The 21,010-nt window shown below is 37.8% G+C and overlaps 1 protein-coding gene across 4 annotated transcripts in view; it reads left to right on the plus strand.

The window, feature by feature from the left end:
• Positions 1 to 21,010, plus strand: part of RABEP1 (rabaptin, RAB GTPase binding effector protein 1) — a 97,705-nt gene that overhangs the window by 16,095 nt on the left and 60,600 nt on the right. For 3 of the 4 annotated variants that reach the window (XM_044939396.1, XM_044939400.1, XM_006060038.3), the window contains exon 2: positions 13,624 to 13,752. The exons of the other annotated variant lie outside the window; for it this stretch is intronic. In XM_044939396.1, coding sequence (XP_044795331.1) covers positions 13,624 to 13,752 — 129 coding nt within the window. The remainder of the gene's footprint in view (positions 1 to 13,623; positions 13,753 to 21,010) is intronic. 4 annotated transcript variants of the gene reach the window in all.

Here is a 21,010-nt window from a genome sequence, read left to right on the forward strand (position 1 = left end):
ATAAAATAACTTGCCTAATACTCTTTAAGCTGTATATAGATTATTTAATCCTTCCTACAACCCTGGAATGTAGTAGTAATCTAGTCTTCATTTTTACAGGTAAAGAGAAGAAACCAGTTTATAAGTGGCAGAGCTGGGATTTAAAAATTAATTCCAGAGCCTGTGCTTTCAATTATTATGCTTCACTGCTTTCTATATGATACCTGATAGGTAGCGGATACTTAGTTGTTAGCTTCCATTATTTAATTTTTTCTAACTTTGAGACCCTGCAACAACCCCAATAACATTAGCACTCTCTCCTGGAAATACTTTTGCCTGTTGATTTCTCATGTCTCCTCAGGGATATATAATTAATCTTCTTTCTCCACACTTAGGATAACTATTTATCAAAATTCTGATCCCTTTCAGTGTATGACCTTGATATTTCTGAAAAGCTCATAAATAATGCATTTAACTTTCCTTATAAATAAAATATAATGCTTGTGTTTTTATTATTTATTTATGAAGAGCTTTTCTTGTGATAAGTAACTCCTAATGTCAGCTGTGTAGTTATATTGTAGTCCTTCTATAAACACATGTAGAGAGATAAGAAATTATATCTACCCTTTAAGAAATTAACACCTACATTTTAGGTTTTCTGTGTTATAATGAAGGGCAGTGTGTACATTGGGGATTTGATTTGTTTTATAGTATAATCAAAATGGTTCTAAGAGGTATCATATGTTGTGTTAGGCTTAATTCCCCCCCCCCCCCCCCCCCCCCAGTAAATGATTAAAAGAAAAAAATCTTCATCAAGACAATATGGTACTGGCACAAAGACAGAAATATAGGTCAATGAAACAAAATAGAAAGCCCAGAGATAAATCCACGCACCTATGGACACCTTATCTTTGACAAAGGAGGCAAAAATATACAATGTAGAAAAGACAATCTTTTTAACAAATGGTGCTGGAAAAACTGGCCAACTACCTGTAAAAGAATGAAACTAGAACACTTTCTAACACCATACACAAAAATAAACTCAAAATGGATTAAAGATCTAAATGTAAGACCAGAAATTATAAAACTCTGAGAGGAAAACATATGTAGAGTCAGATCCTCTATGACCCACCTCCCAGAGTAATGAAAATAAAAACAAAAGTTAACAAATGGGACCTAATTAAACTTAAAAGCTTTTACACAAGGAAGGAAACTATAAGCACAGTGAAAAGGCAGCCTTCAGAATGGGGGGAAATAATAGCAAATGATACAACTGACGAAGAATTAATCTCCAAAATATATAAGCATCTCATGCAGCTCAATACCAGAAAAATAAACAACACAATCAAAAAATGTGCCAAAGAACTAAATAGACATTTCTCCAAAGAAGACATGCAGATGGCTAACAAACACATGAAAAGCTCAACATCACTTATTATCAGAGAAATGCAAGTCAAAACCACAATGAGGTACAATCTCTTGCTGGTCAGAAATGTTGCCATCAAAAAGTCTACAAACAAATGCTGGAGAGGGTGTGGAGAAAAGGGACCCCTCTTACACTGTTGGTGGGAATGCAAACTAGTATAGCCACTATGGAGAACAGTGTGGAGAGTCCTTAAAGAACTAGAAATAGAACTGCCATATGACCCAGCAGTCCCACTGCTGGGCATACACACTGAGGAAACCAGAATTGAAAAAAGAGACATTTGTATTCCAGGGTTCATTGCAGCACTGTTTACAATAGCTAGGACCCAGAAGCAACCTAGATGTTCATTGGCAGACGAATGGATAAAGAAGTTGTGGTACATAAATGCAATGGAATATTATTCAGCTATAAAAAAGAACTCATTTGAGTCAGTTCTAATGAGGTGGATGAAACTGGAGCCTATTATACAGAGTGAAGTAAGTCAGAGAAACACCAATACAGTATATAAATGCATATATATGGAATTTAGAAAGATGGTAATGATGACCATGTATGCAAGACAGCAAAAGAGAGATGTAAAGAACAGACTTTTGGACTCTGGGAGAAGGTGGGGGTGGGATGATTTGAGAGAATAGCATTGAAACATGTAGATTACCATATGTAAAATAGATAACCAGTGCAAGTTTGATGCATGAAGCAGGGCACTGAAAGCCAGTGCTGTGGGACAATCCAGAGGGATGGGGTGGGGAGGGAGGTGGGATGGGGGACATATGTACACCTGTGTTGATTCATGTAAATGTATGGCAAAAAACAACAAAATATTGTAATTAGCCTCCAGTTAAAATGAAAAAAAAATCTTCAGACTATTCTGAGTAAATTTGCATTTTAAAGGGATTGTTAGCCAAAAGTAATTAAATTTTTTATTAATAGTTATTTGCTGTGAATTGTATGTGTGAGTATCTATAATGCCCCTTTATCTGGAATGGTGGAGGAATGATTTTATGGGTACATTATAGTCCGGGATAAACTACTTTTCTCAAGATCCTTAATTACATCATTTATAAGGTAATATTTACTGGATTGGTGATCAGGAAATTAGTATTTGAGGGGAAGGGTTGGTTCAGCCTGCCACACTGATGTTCAGATTATCTCATTGTTGGCCATTGAATCCTCTAAGTTGACTCCTTTGTTACAAAGGGAAATCCTTTCATAAAATTGCAGTAGGTGCCAAGGTGTTCCAGGTTTATCATTTATACTTCTGCCCCAGACCTAGAATCAGTCATTTTTTCTCAAGAAATGCTGGAAATGTGCTCAGTGTCCTAGTTGATTTTACATTCTTGCACAAACTCCTTATCTCATTAGACCACAATAGTCCGCACACTGTAGTAGAGTAACACCGTGTACTGTAAAAGCACAGGGGAGAAGGGAATCTTGGGTTTTAAGATGACTGATCTTAGTGTCTCAGTTGGCTGTAAAGTACGGTGATACTTGAAGCAGGCTGGCAAATTGGGAAAAATAGTGTAAGACAAATAGAGGTAAAAATGAGAAAGTATCCAGGGTATCCCCCTCCCCCCATAAGCTCTCTAGAACAGTGCTGTCCAATAGAGATGTAATGTGAGCCAAAGAGTGTAAATTTTTTCTGGCAGCCACATTGTGCTGTGCTGTGCTAGGTCACTTTAGTTGCGTCTGGCAGCCACATTGAAAGATTAAAAAAATCAAACTGAAACACTTCTAAATAGAAAGGTGAAATTAATTTTATTGAGATTAATTTTATTAACAGCTTTATTGAGATTCAATTCATACATCATCGACTTCACCCCTTTAAAACATACAATTCAGTGGTTTTTAGACTATCTGCAGAGCTGTGCATCCATCACCACTAATTTCAAAATATGTTCCTCATCCTCCAAAGAATACCCTGACCGTTAACAGTCATTCCCCATTCCATTCCTTCTTCCCAAACTGGTACTGCTAAGTCACTTCAGTCGTGTCCGACTGTGTGACCCCATAGATGGCAGCCCACACGGCTCCCCCATCCCTGGGATTCTCCAGGCAAGAACACTGGAGTGGTTTGCCATTTCCTTCTCCAATGCTTGAAAATGAAAAATGAAAGTGAAGTCGCTCAGTTGTGTCTGACTCTTGGCGACCCCATGGACTGCAGCCTACCAGGCTCCTCTGTCCATGGGATTTTCCAGGCAAGAGTACTGGAGTGGGGTGCCATCGCCTTCTCTGTCCCCAACTGCTGGCAACCACTAATATTTTAGTCTCGATGAATTTTTCTTCTCTGGATATTACATATAAATGGAATCATACAATAGGTAGCCTTTGGTGTCTGGCTTTTTTTTACTTAATGTTTTCAAGGCTCATCCGTCTTGTAACTTGTTAGTACTTCATTCCTTTTTGGATATATGGTATTCTGCTGTATAAATATACCAAATTTTGCTTATCCAGTCATCAGTTGAGCATTTGAGTTTCCTTTCTTTAGATGTTATGAATAATGCTTCTCTGAACATGTGTGTATAACTTTCTGTGAAATCAATTTTAACACTCAATTTTATTTATCCAGTATATTCCAGATGTTATAATTTCTACATGTGATAGAAAGTATTAATGAGATAGTAAAATATTTTTGTACTGAAGTCTTCAAAATTCCATATATGTTTCATATTTAACACACAATTCAGATGGCCACATTTCATGTGTTTGGTGGCTGGAAAATGAAAGTTGCTCGGTCATGTCAAGGCTCTTTGTGATCCCATGGACTGTATAGTCCATGGACTTCTCCAGGCCAGAATACTGGAGTGGGTAGTCTTTCCCCTCTCCAGGGGATCTTCCCAGTCCAGGGATCGAACCCAGGTCTCCGCATTGCAGGCAGATTCTTTACCAGCTGAGCCACAAGGGAAGCCCAAGAATACTGGAGTGGGTAGCCTATCCCTTCTCCAGTAGTTCTTCTGACCCAGGAATCAAACCAGGGTTTCTTGCATTGCAAGCAGATTCCTTACCAACTGAGCTACCAGGGAAGCCCCATGGCTACCATGTTGGAAAGCCAAGGAGTAACTCATTGGGACTTGTATGCAAAGTTGGGAAAGTTGCAGTTTTGTCCGCGTCAGAGATGTTTGCTGGCTCCTAGACAGATATACATTAATGTCTCATTTCCATTGCAGTTGAAGACTCTTCTCTCCTTTGTTTCTTCAAATCCTTGCTGTCTTTTAAAACCCTGACTTATGCCCCTCTTCATCAATGGGTTTTAGTTGTTCCTGCTTATCTTTTTTACTTATTTATTTAGTAAATGTTTATTGAATGCCTTCCATGTGTTAGCCACAGTTCAAGGCGTTAAAAATGTAATATGTAACAATGAGCAGGATATATACAGTCTCAGTTTTCACTGAGGGTCTCCTCTAGTATGGAACAATATTTAAACATTCAGATATTTAGGGAAATAGTTTCAGATAATAATAAATGCTGCTGCTGCTAAGTCGATTCAGTCGTGTCTGACTCTGTGCGACGCCATAGATGGCAGCTCATCAGGCTCCCGCATCCCTAGGATTCTCCAGGCAAGAACACTGGAGTGGGTTGCCATTTCCTTCTCCATTGCATGAAAGTGAAAAGTCAAAGTAAAGTCGCTCAGTCGTGTCTGACTCTTAGCGACCCCATGGGCTACAGCCTACCAGGCTCCTCCGTCCATGGGATTTTCCAGGCAAGAGTACTGGAGTGGGGTGCCATTGCCTTCTCCAAGTAATAAGTGCTATGAAGATAATAAAACTGGCCTGAAGAGGATAGCCCTTATGCTGTGAAGCACTAATAGGCTAGCACTTAATGCTACCAAGCATTATTCTTGTACTTTTAAATTCATACCACAGTAGAGCTGATCAAAAAACAGTTTATGCTAAAATTTACTAGGTTTAAGTATATAGATTCATGAGTTTTCAAACATACATAGTTTGTAACCATCACCATAATTGTGTTAATAGAATGTTTTACCCCAAAAAGTTCTTTCATGACACTTTGTGGTTAAACTCCTCTGGGCAAGTGCTGCTCTACTTTCTGTTGTCATCGTTTTGCCTTTTCTAGAATTTTATATAAGTGGGATCATACTGTTTGTGTCTGATTTCTTTCACTTAAACGTTGCTCTTGAGATTTATCCAGATTGTGTGAATTAGTAATGCATTCTTTTTTGTTGCTAATATTTAATTGTATGGATACACTATTATTTGTCCATTTATAGTGGGCATTTTGGTTTATTTCCAGTTTTTGGTTATCATAAGCCAAAGTAGTTTTATAAGTATTATCAAAGCTTTGGTGAGCACTTGTGTGCAAATCTGTGTGTGGAAATATGTTTTTATTTGTAGGATTGCTGTATCATATGGTAGGTGTGCATCTGTAAGGAACTGTTTTCCAAAGTGGTTGTACTAATTTGCATTCTCACCAGCAACCTTACTGACACATGGTTAATTCAAGCACAAAATAAAGATTAAATTCAGCTTCACGGATAGTGAATTCTCAGAGTTCCAAGCCAGGTCCTAAAGTGGCATGATGTGGTTCTACTTATGAATGCCAGTAGAGTTATAGGCAGAAAGCTGAATTCTTTTGGCCTTTTCTTAAGCCTTCTTTGAGTTTTAAGCTTAAGATATATAAGTTTGGAATTGCTTTATTTGTCTTGTAAGTGGGACTCTCAAATATTTAAATATCCAAATAGTTAGAAAATGTATCTTCTTTTCAAAAAGTCCAGTGAGAGTCTTGCTTTTTCATCTGGCTTGGCATTTGGTATTTGAAATACTCGAAGTAGAATAATACCAATTTGTACAAATCGAATAAGATAGCTATCCATTTTTATCCACACATAGTTATATCAGTTGTTGAACATGAGCTTTTGACAGTTATGGTAATTGGGCTATGTGTAATCAGAAATTAAGGTGATTAAAAAAATTATCTGGTAAGATGCATGTAATGGTGGTTGAACTTATATTGTATGTCTTGACCAGTATTAAAAAATGTCCATAGTTTATTTCAGCCATATAGTTAGCTTTTTAAAAAAATTGAAGTATTGTTGACTTAAAATGTTGTGTTAGTTTCAGGTGTACAGCACAGTGATTCAGTTGTATATATTTGCTTGTGTGTGTGTGTATTCTTTTTCAGATGCTTTTCCATTATAGGTTATTACAAAATACTAAGTGTAGTTCCCTGTGCTATACAGTAGGTCTTTGTTGGTTATACATTTTATATAAGATATTGTGTATAGTCAGCTTATTTTTGAAGTTATCTTTATTGGGCCAGCAATGACAATGTGAGATCACAGCCAGTAAAAGCTAGGGTAAATTTATAGTATGTTATTAAGAGTATAGCCCCCAGATACAATGTTTCTACTAAGCTGGTATTGTGTAAGGATTAGAGTGTCCTGTTTTATGTAGAATTTTGACTTAACTGTAGTGTGCAGAGAGAGCAACTGAGATCATGAAGAATTTAGACATTATTAAAGGGGGAAGAGATGTTTCATCTGGAGAATAAAGGAGAGGACAAGTGTGAGATGTCAGATAATAGAAATTTTCCTCACTGATTCTGTAGGGCAAAACTAAGATTTCTAAGGAAGATGATTTAAGGTTCTTTTAGTAAAAATAGATATTTCTAACAGGTGACCAGTTGTTCAAGTAAAGCGGGAAGGATAATCTAAAATCTCTTAATGGTGGAATTGGCTGCCCCATAAGGCAGTGAACTGAGTTGTTAGGTTTATGTTTATGTGTAAGCCATGTGATCACATGTCTGTTATAGGAATGGATTCCTGCATGAATTAGGAATTGGTGTTTCAAACTATTTTGACCTCTCTCCACTGTAAGAAGCACTTTCTCCAGCGCAATCCAATCATGAAATAACATATACCCATATTAAATGTGTTGCTGGTATTTCCTGTTATATTTTATTATTAACTTTAAATGGCAGATTGCTAATCACTACATTGATGTAACGGCTTACTAATGGATTGACATTTAGTTTGAAATACATTGGACTATAGTAATCTATACAATCCTTATAACACTATTATCCAGTTGTTATTCCCACTCAATAATGTAAACTAAAAATTGGACCCATAAAATTCCACACTGCAAATGCCTAGAGGTTAATTAATTTTGATCATTAACATCTCTAGGGAGGTTGAAAATTAGAAAATGTTCTGTTTTTTGATTCTTCTCACCGCAGTTCTTGTCACCCCTGCCACCCATTCCCCATATCAGTTTTTTCCATCCTTAATTCTACTTTTGCCCTTTTGAAGACTCTCTTCTTAATTTTTCATTATCTCATTATCTACCTGAATTAAAATTTGTTGCCAGTTCTTTTCATTTAATATTTTTCCTGGATTTATGACAACATTTTCAAGTCATTTGCATAAACACCTAATTTTTACATGAGAAATAATTGACTTTCTTATTTGAAACCCATCATTTGTTATCTTTTATCTGAAATACTATAGCACCTAGTTACTTAAGAGAGTTTTAAAAAAAGAATAAAAGAGTAAAAGAAAATAAGGGTTTTCATTTTGCTTCACATAAGGAAGGCTAAAAAGATGTTCTGTGTAAACTTCATCACCAGATGTTCTTTTGTTTTAGAAATGTTTCATCTGAGTAAATGGACAGGGAGAAAGGCTGCAGTATCTTAAAGTTGTTAGGGTCAGATTTTGGAGGATTATATAAAATGAGATGACAGGCTTTCTATTATACTAAAGAATTTATGATTTATCTTTAGTATTATGGGAAAAATTATTCCCAAGTGCTATATCTGTTTGCTCTAATACTGTCGGGTGACTGGTAATGTTATTGTAGACTGCTCTACTTTACCTTCTCCTTCCCCTTCCTTACTGAGGCAAGTAATTGTGGATTTACTGAATATTTCCTAAACAAGGCATCATTCAGTGAGTGTATTTACTGCAAATAATAATTTTTAGTAATCCCTCAAAAGGCTGGACAGAGTTTTCAGAGTACAGGGAAGAGTTTTCAGAGTACAGGTCATTTGCCAGCTGAAAGGCCGCTTCTGAAACAAAAGATTTTTGTTTTTAGCAGATTTTTTTTAAATTTTAGCAAATTATTTGTCCTGGGAAAATATATGTGTAGTTTTAAAAAATGACTCTTTAGTGTGTTAAAATATTTTAAGACCATTGAAATAAGTTATGTGTACTTTTTAGGAGCAGAGAAATTGAGATGGAGCAATAGGACAAAATTATAATGACTGAAACTTAAAAATGAAGCACCTTACTACTTTTTAATTTAAATCCAATCAAGTGTAATTTATCCTTTTGATTAGCTTTGATTCAGAGAGAGAACCACTCAATATAATTTGGCATATATATATATATATACACACACACACACACACACACACATACATATCTATCTATCTATCTATCTATCAGAGAAGGCAATGGCAACCCATTCCAGTACTCTTGCCTGGAAAATCCCGTGGGTGGAGGGGCCTGGTAGGCTGCAGTCCATGGGGTTGCTAGGGGTAGGACACGACTGAGCGACTTCACTTTATTTTTCACTTTCATGCACTGGAGAAGGAAATGGCAACCCACTCCAGTGTTCTTGCCTGGAGAATCCCAGGGACGGGGAAGCCTGGTGGGCTACCGTCTATGGGGTCGCACAAAGTCGGACACGACTGAAGCGACTTAGCAGCAGCATATATATTTCCATAGATTGTATTATGTTATATATCAATATAATTTTGTGTCTTTTAATATAATTTTTCTGACTTAATATTATTCCATTGGATGGATGTACATACCTACAATACTTAATAGTTTCACTTTAAAGTCAATGATCAGAGAAGGCAGTGGCACCCCACTCCAGTACTTTTGCCTGGAAAATCCCATGGATGGAGGAGCTTGGTAGGCTGCAGTCCATGGGGTTGCTGAGGGTCGACACGACTGAGCGACTTCACTTTCCCTTTTCACTTTCATGCATTGGAGAAGGAAAGGGCAACCCACTCCAGTGTTCTTGCCTGGAGAATCCCAGGGACGGGGGAGTCTGGTGGGCTGCTGTCTATGGGGTTGCACAGAGAAGGACACGACTGAAGTGACTTAGCAAAGTCAATGATATACAAGTTAAGACTTCTGAGTTTCAGGAACTGTTCAGATTCTTTTGTTCCACTGGAGTTATGCAATTTTTTTTTTGCTTGAAATAGGTGTTTTCCTGGATCTTAAACTTTTTTAAACAAAAAAAATTCTGATAGTAGTAACGTTTAACCTAGATTGTGTTTTCCCCCCCATTGATAATGTCTCATCAAGTTTAGTATACGTTAGAGTGTAATAGTAGGACCCAGCTTGAGGCTTTAAAATATTTCTAAATTATTACATATTTTCACATTCATGTCAAAATTAGGGAAGGAGATATACCTAACAATTATTGCACCTTTCCTTCATTTATTTGCCATACTATTCTTTTCTTTTTGTATTGTTGCTTAATTCAGACACTTTTGGTAGGCAGCTATGCTCATCACTATGCCACCAGTGCAGACACTTTGAATAAATGATGTAATAATTTTTCTCTCTGCATATCAAGCATTAAAAGAAGTCATTGCATAACATAGTGCGCCCCCTTTATTTTACTACTCAAAAGAAGGTAGCAGTATACAGAATGTGTGGAATGTTTAACAGAGTCTGATATGCTAATAGCTCTCAGCTGTGAGTTACAGCAGGCTTAGTGTTGTTGAAGTTGGCATTAATGGTCGCATGTTGCTAGGATGATACATGTAGTAGGGAATGATATGAGCTGGAAGTCTAAGCATGGAACTGAGTCAGAATCATGAGGCTGGAAGTGACTTCTGGTCTTTTGTCAAAGCCAGTTGATCACTCTGCTGTTTTTCCTTATTCATTTAATATCATTAAATCTTACTAGTTTATAGCTAACATTTACCCATTTTTTCTAATATGCCAGGCTAAGTGGTTTTTACATGAACTATTGTTATTGTGAACTGCTAGTCGCCATGTTAAAAAAAAAATTTTGTGTGATGAGATCTATTTTCAGTTTGATTTGTGGTTGGTTGCTCATGCATTATGATTTAAGGGATGCCTGTTTTTAAACTTTCTTGCCGTTTTATGCAAGGTGAATTGATTTTTCCAGATGAAGCTGTAGAGGCATTCTTATAAAAAGCAGTTGTTTGGGCTTTTTTATGTGTTGTAGAACAGTAGTATGTTGGAAATAGTTGAGGTGGATTTAAAAAAATTTTGGGGAGGATTAAAAATTTTTTTATAAAAAAAAAAAAAAAAGAAAAAGAGAGTTACTTGGTATATCCTCAAGGGGATCATGACTGCTGGAATTGAAATTTGTCCTCAGTTGTGCAGAGAGGCAGCCAGATCTGTGGGTGTGGACTGCGCCTCAACTGTGGGTCAGAGCCAGGACAGGGTGGGGAGTATTGGAAACACACTTAATCTTTCTTGGCTGTAATTTTAAAGGCTGTATTTTAGTTTTTATTGATTTATTAGCTTCAGTTTCTAAATATAATGTTGAAAGTATGGACATTTTGTGTGTGTCTGTGCACTTTAGTGGAAGGTAGTAGTGGGTGGGAGTGTAGTTTTTAGTGACAAGTAAGAACAGAAGGATCATCTTTCTTTATTTCCCATTGCTTTTCCCTAACTCATGTTTTAATGAGTAGCTACCTGTAACTAAAACGTGAAGTGGAAAATTTGCTTAATTTATTTAACAATTGGAATCTGGACAATTAAAAATACCAAGACAAGTAAATAGTACAGAGAACTTATTTTCTTCATGATTTCAAAAGTAAATATGAAATAACTACACATTTCCCCCTTCCAGTGGATTCTCCATTCCTCTTTTTCTCTGAGGTATAACACGTGTTCAGATGATCAGATGTCATTCTTTGCTTTGACGAAAAGATCCTAGATGCTTGCTCCTCAAAATAACTCCTTACCTTTAATGACAGGGAACTCAAAGCAGCTATCATTTTCTCTTTTTGCCATGGATTGCTTTGATGCTGTTAGATCTGTAGTGAGGCTTGACTGAAGATGTCATGGGAGCAAATAAATACTGGTTTTAATTATTTAGTATTGAAGGAGTTGTAGAGAACTTTGAGAAGCACATGGAAGAAATTAATTAGCTGTAATCCTATATCTTGTAGACAGATCATTGCGTTTTTTCCAGTCTTTTTTTTCTGGGTGCTATAAAATTATAAGCTCAATTTAACTGAGTAATAGGTTTAGAGGAGTATTATCTGGTCCCATCACTTCATGGGAAATAGATGGGGAAACAGTGGAAACAGTGTCAGACTTAATTTTTTTGGGCTCCAGAATCACTGCAGATGGTGACTGCAGCCATGAAATTAAAAGACGCTTACTCCTTGGAAGGAAAGTTATGACCAACCTAGATAGCATATTCAAAAGCAGAGACATTACTTTGCCAACAAAGATCTGTCTAGTCAAGGCTATGGTTTTTCCAGTGGTCATGTATGGATGTGAGAGTTGGACTGTGAAGAAAGCTGAGTGCCGAAGAATTGATGCTTTTGAACTGTGGTGTTGGAGAAGACTCTTGAGAGTCCCTTGGACTGCAAGGAGATCCAACCAGTCCATTCTGAAGGAGATCAGCCCTGGGATTTCTTTGGAAGGAATGATGCTAAAGCTGAAACTCCAGTACTTTGGCCACCTCATGCGAAGAGTTGACTCATTGGAAAAGACTCTGATGCTGGGAGGGATTGGGGGCAGGAAGAGAAGGGGACGACAGAGGATGAGATGGCTGGATGGCATCACCGACTCGATGGACGTGAGTCTGAGTGAACTCCGGGAGTTGGTGATGGACAGGGAGGCCTGGTGTGCTGCGATTCATGGGGTCGCAAAGAGTCGGACACGACTGAGTGACTGAACTGAACTGAGAGCCTTCAGAGATAATCTCAGATCATGGTTAAAATTTTAGTAAATTGTTTTTATCTGGTTGTAGGGATCCGAGACCTCTGCTGACCTAGGTAATTAGGCAGACGTGTTACTACTGATAACACATAGTATTATCTCCCTTTCTGGGAGAAGAAAATGGCAACCCGCTCCAGTATTTTTGCTTGGAGAATCGCGTGGACAGAGGAGCCTGGTGAGCTGCTGTCCCTGGGGTTGCACAGAATCGGACACAACTGAAGTGACTTAACATGCATTCATACATTGGAGAAGGAAATGGCAACCCATTCCAGTATTCTTGCTTGGAGAATCCCTTGGACAGAGGAGCCTGGTCGGCTGCTGTCCATGGGGTTGCACGGAGTCGGACACGACTGAAGCGACTTAGCATGCATACATGCATTGGAGAAGGAAATGGCAACCTGCTCCAGTATTCTTGCCTGGAGAATCCCAGGGACAGAGGAGCCTGGTGCGCTGCCATCTATGGGGTCGCACAGAGTTGGACACAACTGAAGTGACTTAGCAGTAGTAGCAGCAGTTACTGTCGATAAGCGTCCCCTGGAGCAATTAGGGTCATAGCTTTGTGGCTGGGTTGCTGTTGGAGTAAAGGTTGCCGCCAAGAGTTTGGATTTCCCTCTCCTTGGTTCAAGCAAAATACTCTCAGGGTTTGGTCAGGATAGGTGTTTATATAATCAGCTGTGGCCAAATTATAGAGCTCCTCAAGTAAAAATGGGTCCCAGTCCCTGCCATACCATAATTAAGTTAATCTAAAAACCGGATAATCTCCCAGTAATGGAGAGTTCATACAGAATGTGCAGTTCTGTATCCTTTCTATATGAAAGGTTTTTTCATTATGATTTCAGTCTAATGAGCCATCTTGAAAGTGGGAGAGTGGTTCAGTCTAGAATAGCTGTCCTAATCAGAATGCCCTTTAGATTTTGCTTACAACGCATGAAAGAGACAGGAACTAGCAAGATTGGCAGTGGATTTGTTTGTGGGATAAACAGCCCAAATAATCCAATATTTAACAGATCCATAAGTGGATGGACGTACTTAGTTATACAAAGGAACTTTGAAGCTTTCTTTTGGGAAATTTGCTTTATGTGATTCTCCATATATGTACTGTTTCAGCTTATAGGATTCATTCACAACGTGTGAATTAAGTTGAGTGGAAGTGTCTTTTTTGAAAAATTAGAATTTGCGGGAATATATTGGATCTTTGGGAGAAGCTTGACCACTTGTTTCTTTATAGAAATATGCAGCTGCAATATTAATCAATTCTTGTAACTTAATTTATAAATAAAAATTATTACTTGTTAACTAGTATTTTTCCTTTCAGTTTCTCTTCAGCAGCGGGTGGCAGAATTGGAAAAAATTAATGCAGAATTTTTACGTGCAAAGCAACAGCTTGAGCAAGAATTTAATCAAAAGAGAGCAAAATTTAAAGAGTTATATTTGGCTAAAGAGGGTAAGTTTATAAGTCTCCCCCAACCCCTGTACTAAAACTGTCTTAAAATTTTTTGTCAAGTTTCTTGGTGGTATATACAATGTTAATTTTAATCACTGAATAAATCTTGATTTTATTTGTAGTTGCATTGTATAATAGAAGTCTATTTAGAGGTTAGGGTTAAGAATGAAATTGTAAAACAAGTTGAATAATGCATTATTTAGATATTTCTTTGTCTTTTGACATTAATGATATTTAATATGGTAGGCTAGATAGTCCTGGGACACAGGACTTTCAGTCCTCTTAGCACTTGGGAGATAGCCCCAGGTAAATCAGGACAATTGGCATTCTAATAATAGCCTTAGCTGTGTTATATTAAAACTGACATTTCATGTAATTTATTCAACAAATGTTAATTATCTATTAATATGTTTAATACCTACTATCAGGTAGGCATTGTGCCTTGGTGCTGGGTATACAGAAGGGGCAAGGTTCGTGTGGCTCTTGTACTCATAGAAGTTTAATTCTACTGAAGAAAAAAGATGAATAGTGCACTTAGTCGCTCAGTTGTGTCCGACTCTTTGCGACCCCATGGACTGTAGCCCGCCAGGCTCCTCTGTTCGTGGGATTCTCTGGGCAAGAATATTGGAGTGGGTTGCCATGCCCTCTTCCAGTGGATCTTCCTGACCCAGGGACTGAACCCAGGTCTCTTGCATTGTAGGCGGATTCCTTCCCGTCTGAGCCACCAGAGAAGCCCAAGAATACTGGAGTAGATAGCTTCTCCCTTCTCCAGGGGATCTTCCTGACCCACAACGCTCTAAGAGATGACACCTTGCAGTGGCTTTGATTCCATGTCCTCGCCGGACTCTGCTGAGTCCCCAAAAAAGCAAAGTGTATAAGGCAAATGAACAAAGTGTATAAGGCAAATGTATGAGAGCGTATCATGAGGGAACCCTACTCTGAAGGATGTTGGGAATGGTTTACATTTTGGATATTGACATAGGAAAGTATAGATATGGTTTCTAGAGCCCTCTAGACCAGTGAGTGATTCTCAGAATGTGATTGTGAAATAGCAGCATCACATTAATAATCTCCTGGGGAACTTGTTAGAAATGAAAATTTTGGAAGCTACCCCAGACTTCTGAATCTGACACTTTGGAATTAGAGTCTATAGCAATTGATGTTTTAAGGCGTTCTCCAGTTAATTCAGATGCACATCAAATTTTGGGACTAGATGCTCTAGTATAGACCAGCAGCTTTTAGACTCTAAAGTGGATAAAAATCACCCAGAAAACTTATTGGAACACAGTATGTTGGGCTGGAGCCTGAGAATTTGTGTTTCTAATAAGCTTGTAGGTGATTGCATTACTGCCAGTCCAAGGGCCACAGTTTGAGAACCATTACTCTAGACTGGTGATCCTTTAACATTTAAGTTTATCTACTCTGTAAAATGTTTACATACACCCCTTGTTCCTTAAAAAATTTTTAATTTTAAATTTAAAAAGATTTGAAGTATGTCAGTTCTATTGTACTGTTAATTCTGGCAATTTAAATAAAAAATTCATGCTTTAGACATATCCAGTATAGTCAGTCATAGTGATTTATGATAATATCCATCACCGATCCATTGAATAAAAAAATGTGAATAAATTCTTCAGCAGGAATTTTACATTTTCCCCCCTCCTTGTGTTAGTTTTAACATCTTCCTTGGAATTTTATTCTAAAAAGTGATTTTTTAGAACACAAATTTGAGTGTGCATCAGAATTTTACCTCTAGTGTTTATTTAAAGGACGATTGCTGGGCCCCACCCCTAGAGTTTCTGATTCACTAGATCTGTGGGATCCTAGATTTTGGATTTCTAGAAAGTTAACAAGGTAATGCTGATGTTGTTGGTTCAGGGACAACACTTTTGAGAACCACTAGCCTACAGTAATATTTTGTGCTTGAAAGCCATTAGAAAAATTGGTCTAATTGCTCTGCAATAAAAATATGCACATAAATTTCTTTTGTATTGCAGTATTGCCGTAATTTAAAGTATACAAATGATTACATCATAAATATTGTATACACTTAAAAAATAGTATGATAAGGTGTAAGAATTACTGGAAATGCAGGTCTTAAGAGATATATTGGTTATCCTGCCCAATTAAGTCATTAAGCTCTACTGAATATTATTAATGTCTAGAAAAAGATATGTTTCAGTTTTTTTCTTTTCTTTCTTTTTTTAACTAGATATAAGTTGGGAATTCCCTGGTGGCTTAGTGGTTAGGATTCGGGGTTTAACTGCTGTGGCCTGTGTGCAATCCCTGGACAGGGAACTGAGATCCCACAAGCTGAGCAGCACGGCCTTAAAACAAAACAAAAATAGATGTAAGTTAAGCCCCTGGTCTCATAAATCAGTAGATGGAAATAGAAGTTTTTCCTTTTTTAAATAGTGATTGTTATTTTATTCTCTTAACTCTTTCTGAATTATGTGTTCAATCACCCAGTGCTCTAGCTTCAATTTTATTTTATAGATTGACAACTCAGATAGGTCTTCTTTCAGTTTTGTTGAAATAGACTTTGCAGTCCATGCATGCATGCGTGCTAAGTTGCTTCAGTCATGTCTAACTCTGTGACCCCACGGACTGTAGCCCACCAGGCTCCTCTGTCCATGGGATGCTCCAGGCATGAATACTGGAGTGGTTTGCCATGCCCTCGTCCCCAGGATCTTCCTATCCCAAGGACTGAACCCATGTCTCACGTCTCCTGCATTGGCAAGTGGGGTCTTTTACCACTAGCGCCATCTGTGTGACCTGCCAAAAGATTTGTTACCCAGTTACTAGTCATTCACTTTGCTACTGACATTAATATTTTTAAATTATTCCTCTGGTTTTATATCACGGTGGAGTTTTTACACAACAAGGCAGTGAACCATAGTAAAACTCAGGATAGGAGAAAGCCTTTCATTTGTTATGTAGGGAGAAGGGTATTAAGAAAAGAGAGGTGCAAAGAGAATCTACACATAAACACGTCTCTATTTTAGGAAAGATTTTTATGGAAGTTGAGGATCTAGAATTTGATTCCGTTAAAACATCATGTGGCTCTGAATCCCTTGGAAGATCTTTGCGTACCCACTCAGGCACATGTAACTCACTTTGAAAACCACTGTCCTGGAGTGGTGTTATTCAGACTAGGTTGTAGCTCTTTGATGGAAAGCGGAATTGAATGGGTTGTTATCAGCAGTTTTTTGAAATGAAATACAATGGAAAATAACAGAGTACATTATTTACCTGGTAAGGTTAAGTAAGTATAATTGAACAAAATTTTCTGTTTTAGTTACATATACACATGTATGTATTGAGTTGTGTGATAAAATACATTTTTTGCTGTGAATCACGGTTAAAACAGTTTGAAAGTCACTGCTCTATAGGATGGAAGGTTGCTAGGGCTCACAGAATTCAGCCCTTGCCTTGGAAAGGTTTACTTACTGCAGTGTGGGATTGGATGATTTTCTCATGGATTGCAGGAGGGCTGGCTGTTCCCTGTTAATTTTTTTCCTTCATAGGCTGACAAGGAGATGGGAAAGCTAGTGTTCCTGTCTAGGCATGGTAGTAGTCTGCAAGACACTGTCGAGGTTGGGATGAATGAGATATGGTTTTTATCTTCAAGAAAGTATAGTTTTCCTTATCTTTTCTGAAATTATAAAATTGTCTTTTCTATAAAATTCTGAAGAAATGAAAATGACTAAGAAACTCATTTCTGAAATACATGATCAATTGCAGTTTTATATCGAAGCAGCTCTGAATGTGGGTTGGTTCAAAAACATATCTGGTATGTTAAAATTGCTTTGAATACATCTAGACCCAGTAAATAATCTGTATGTATACATTTGTATCTTTACTATCTGAAGTTCTCTGTGAACTTAAACTGGCCATAGAGAATAGATGAGTTAACTTTTTATGAATTTCTTTTTGAGAGTTTTTATGATCCTTTTTATGAATTTCTTTTTGAGAGTTTTAATGATCCTTTTTAACAGTTTTTAGTGTCATTTCTAAAGAAATTGCACAGTGTGTAAAAGGTAAAAGTTGTTTAGTTTATGGATGTCTTGGCTATTTGCCTAAACAAATTCAAAGATGTCCTGTAAAGCAGCAGCTCATCTTGTTGCATGAAGTATAAATCTAGTCTTCTATGATTTTCACCGGGGGTAACAGTATAAGTCATGGTTTTATTGTGTTCACTAGTCTTTGTATGTTTTATCTTTCAGCAGATCAGGTCACAATAACCCCAGAAGTCCAAATATTGGTATTTTTCCCAATTAGAATAGCTTTTGCTTTGGTGTTGTAATACCTGTGCTTTCATTTATTTGGAGAGTGGCTGAAATAGAAGTGCAAATAGTACTGAGAAGTACTAACAGAGGGTATTACTTCTTGGCTCCCCTTACTGCCTTTTCCTGCCTTAACACCCATTCTTTTCCCAGATGACATCAACTGGGAATGTTATAAATACTTAAAAATTCTGTTACTTTTCTGCTGAGATTGAAAAAGGGATTTAACTTTCTAAAGACAGTTTCTGATTTAGGTTTCTCCTTTAACCAGTTTCAGTACAAAGCTTGGCACTGCAACAGTGTTTGTGTGTTGGAAATCCTCAGTTTTGAGCAATGAGTAAGAGCCTGTTACACAAGGAATCAAACAAAAGGCCATAGAGTTCTCAATTTGAAGGAGAATAGTAGAAATGGAGCTCATGTTAATCACCAGAAGACAGTGAAGTTTTCTAGCGGTATTCAAAATTGATTTTGTACATGGTCATTACTTATATAAAGCTCTGATGCCAACTAACCAGAGCAATAGTTAAAAGCTTGGTTTAGGAAGATATGTAAAAAGAATTCCAGGAGAAGAAAATAGAGGGAATAGTAAAGAATGTTTGAGGAGATAATGACTGGAATTTTTCAAGCATTAAGAAACAGAAGTGTGTCTTCAACATAAGTATGGAGTACCAAGTAGGGTAAATAACAGTAAATTTATACTTTAAAGATATAATAATTTTGAGCAATGAAATTTTAAAAAGCTAGCAATGATGTACCCAGGAAACCAAAAAATACAGTCTTTTATATTCATCGGTTCAGTTGCTCAGTTGTGTCTGACTCTTTGCGACTCCATGGACTGCAGCACGCCAGGCCTCCCTGTCCATCACCAGTTCCCAGAGTTTACTGAAACTCATGTCCATCGAGTCGGTGATGCCATCCAACCATCTCATCCTCTGTTGTCCCCTTCTCCTCCCACCTTCAATCTTTCCCAGCATCAGGGTGTTTTCCAATGAGTCAGTTCTTTGCATCAGGTAGCCAAAGTATTGGAGCTTCAGCTTCAGCATCAGTCCTTCCAATGAATATTCAGGACTGATTTTCTTTAGGATGGACCAGTTGGGTCTCCTTGCAGTCCAAGGGGCTCTTAAGTGTCTTTTCCAACACCACAGTTGAAAAGCATCAATTCTTTGGAGCTCGGCTTTCTTTATAGTCCAACTCTCACATCCGTACATGACAGCTGGAAAAACCAGAGCTTTGACTAGAAGGACCTTTGCTGGCAAAGTAATGTCTCTGCTTTTTAATATGTTGTCTAGGTTGGTCATAACTTTTCTCCCAAGGAACAAACTCTTTTAATTTCATGGCTGCAGTCACCATCTGCAGGGATTTTGGAGCCCCAAAAACTAAAGTCTGTCCCTGTTTCCACTGTTTCCCCATATATTTGCCATGAAGTGATGGAACCAGATGTCATGATCTTCGTTTTCTGAATGTTGAGTTTTAAGCCAACTTTTTCACTCTCCTCTTTCACTTTTATCAAGAGGCTCTTTAGTTCTTTGCTTTCTGCCGTACGTGTGGGTCATAAGGAGCACTTAAAAAATTATATATATCTTAAAGGAATACTTTACATACTTTAAATGTCAAGCTACTTACCATGTTTTCTTACCTAATGCAGTTAGAAAAATCTTAAACAATGTAAATTTTTTTTAAAAGTTTGGAAACTAAGAATGCATCCTTATTGTTCATAAGTTAAAGAGGAAATTGTAATGAAGACTGTAAACTACTTATAATACAGTGAAGATACTTGTGGGATGCAGCTAAAACAGTACTTTGCAAGTAAGCTTATAACTTTAAAAACATTTATTAAAATTAGTTTATTAAAAGATGTGAAGATGTAAGAAAGTGAAACTAAGTGATCTAAATGTTCAACTTCAAAAGCTAGAAAAAGAGTGAACTCAAAGAACATACAAGAAATAAAGCAACAGAAATGGAAAGTGAAGTTGAGTTAAGCTCAATAAAATCAAAAGCATATGTTTTGGATGTACTTTGAAAAGATAAGAGTGTTTATGCTGCTGCTGCTGCTGCTAAGTCACTTCAGTCGTGTCTGACTCTGTGTGACACCATAGATGGCAGCCCACCAGGCTCCCCCATCCCTGGGATTCTCCAGGCAAGAACACTGGAGTGGGTTGCCATTTCCTTCTCCAGTGCATGAAAGTGAAAAGTGAAAGGGAAGTTGCTCAGTCGTGTCCGACTCTTGGTGACCCCATGGACTGCAGCCTACCAGGCTCCTCCATCCATGGGATTTTCCAGGCAGGAGTACTGGAATGGGGTGCCATTGCCTTCTCCGAAGAGTGTTCATCAGTTCAGTTCAGTCGCTCAGTTGTGTCCGACTCTTTGCGACCCCATGAATCGCAGCACACCAGGCCTCCCTGTCCATCACCAACTCCCGGAGTTCACTCAGACTCAAGTCCATCGAGTCGGTGATGCCATCCAGCCATCTCATCCTCTGTCGTCCCCTTCTCCTCCTGCCCCTAATCCCTCCCAGCATCAGAGTCTTTTCCAGTGAGTCAACTCTTCACATGAGGTGGCCAAAGTACTGGAGTTTCAGCCTTAGCATCATTCCTTCCAAAGAAATCCCAGGGCTGATCTCCTTCAGAATGGACTGGTTGGATCTCCTTGCAGTCCAAGGGACTCTCAAGAGTCTTCTCTAACACCACAGTTCAAAAGCAACAATTCTTCGGCACTCAGCTTTCTTCACAGTCCAACTCTCACATCCATACATGACCACTGGAAAAACCATAGCCTTGACTAGACGGACCTTTGTTGGCAAAGTAATGTCTCTGGTTTTCAATATGTTATCTAGGTTGGTCATAACTTTCCTTCCAAGGAGTAAGCGTCTTTTAATTTCATGGCTGCAGTCACCATCTGTAGTGATTTTGGAGTCCCAAAAAATAAAGTCTGACACTGTTTCCACTGTTTCCCCATCTATTTCCCATGAAGTG

Source organism: Bubalus bubalis, chromosome 3, assembly GCF_019923935.1.
Source record: "Bubalus bubalis isolate 160015118507 breed Murrah chromosome 3, NDDB_SH_1, whole genome shotgun sequence".
Taxonomy (NCBI): Eukaryota; Metazoa; Chordata; class Mammalia; order Artiodactyla; family Bovidae; genus Bubalus; species Bubalus bubalis.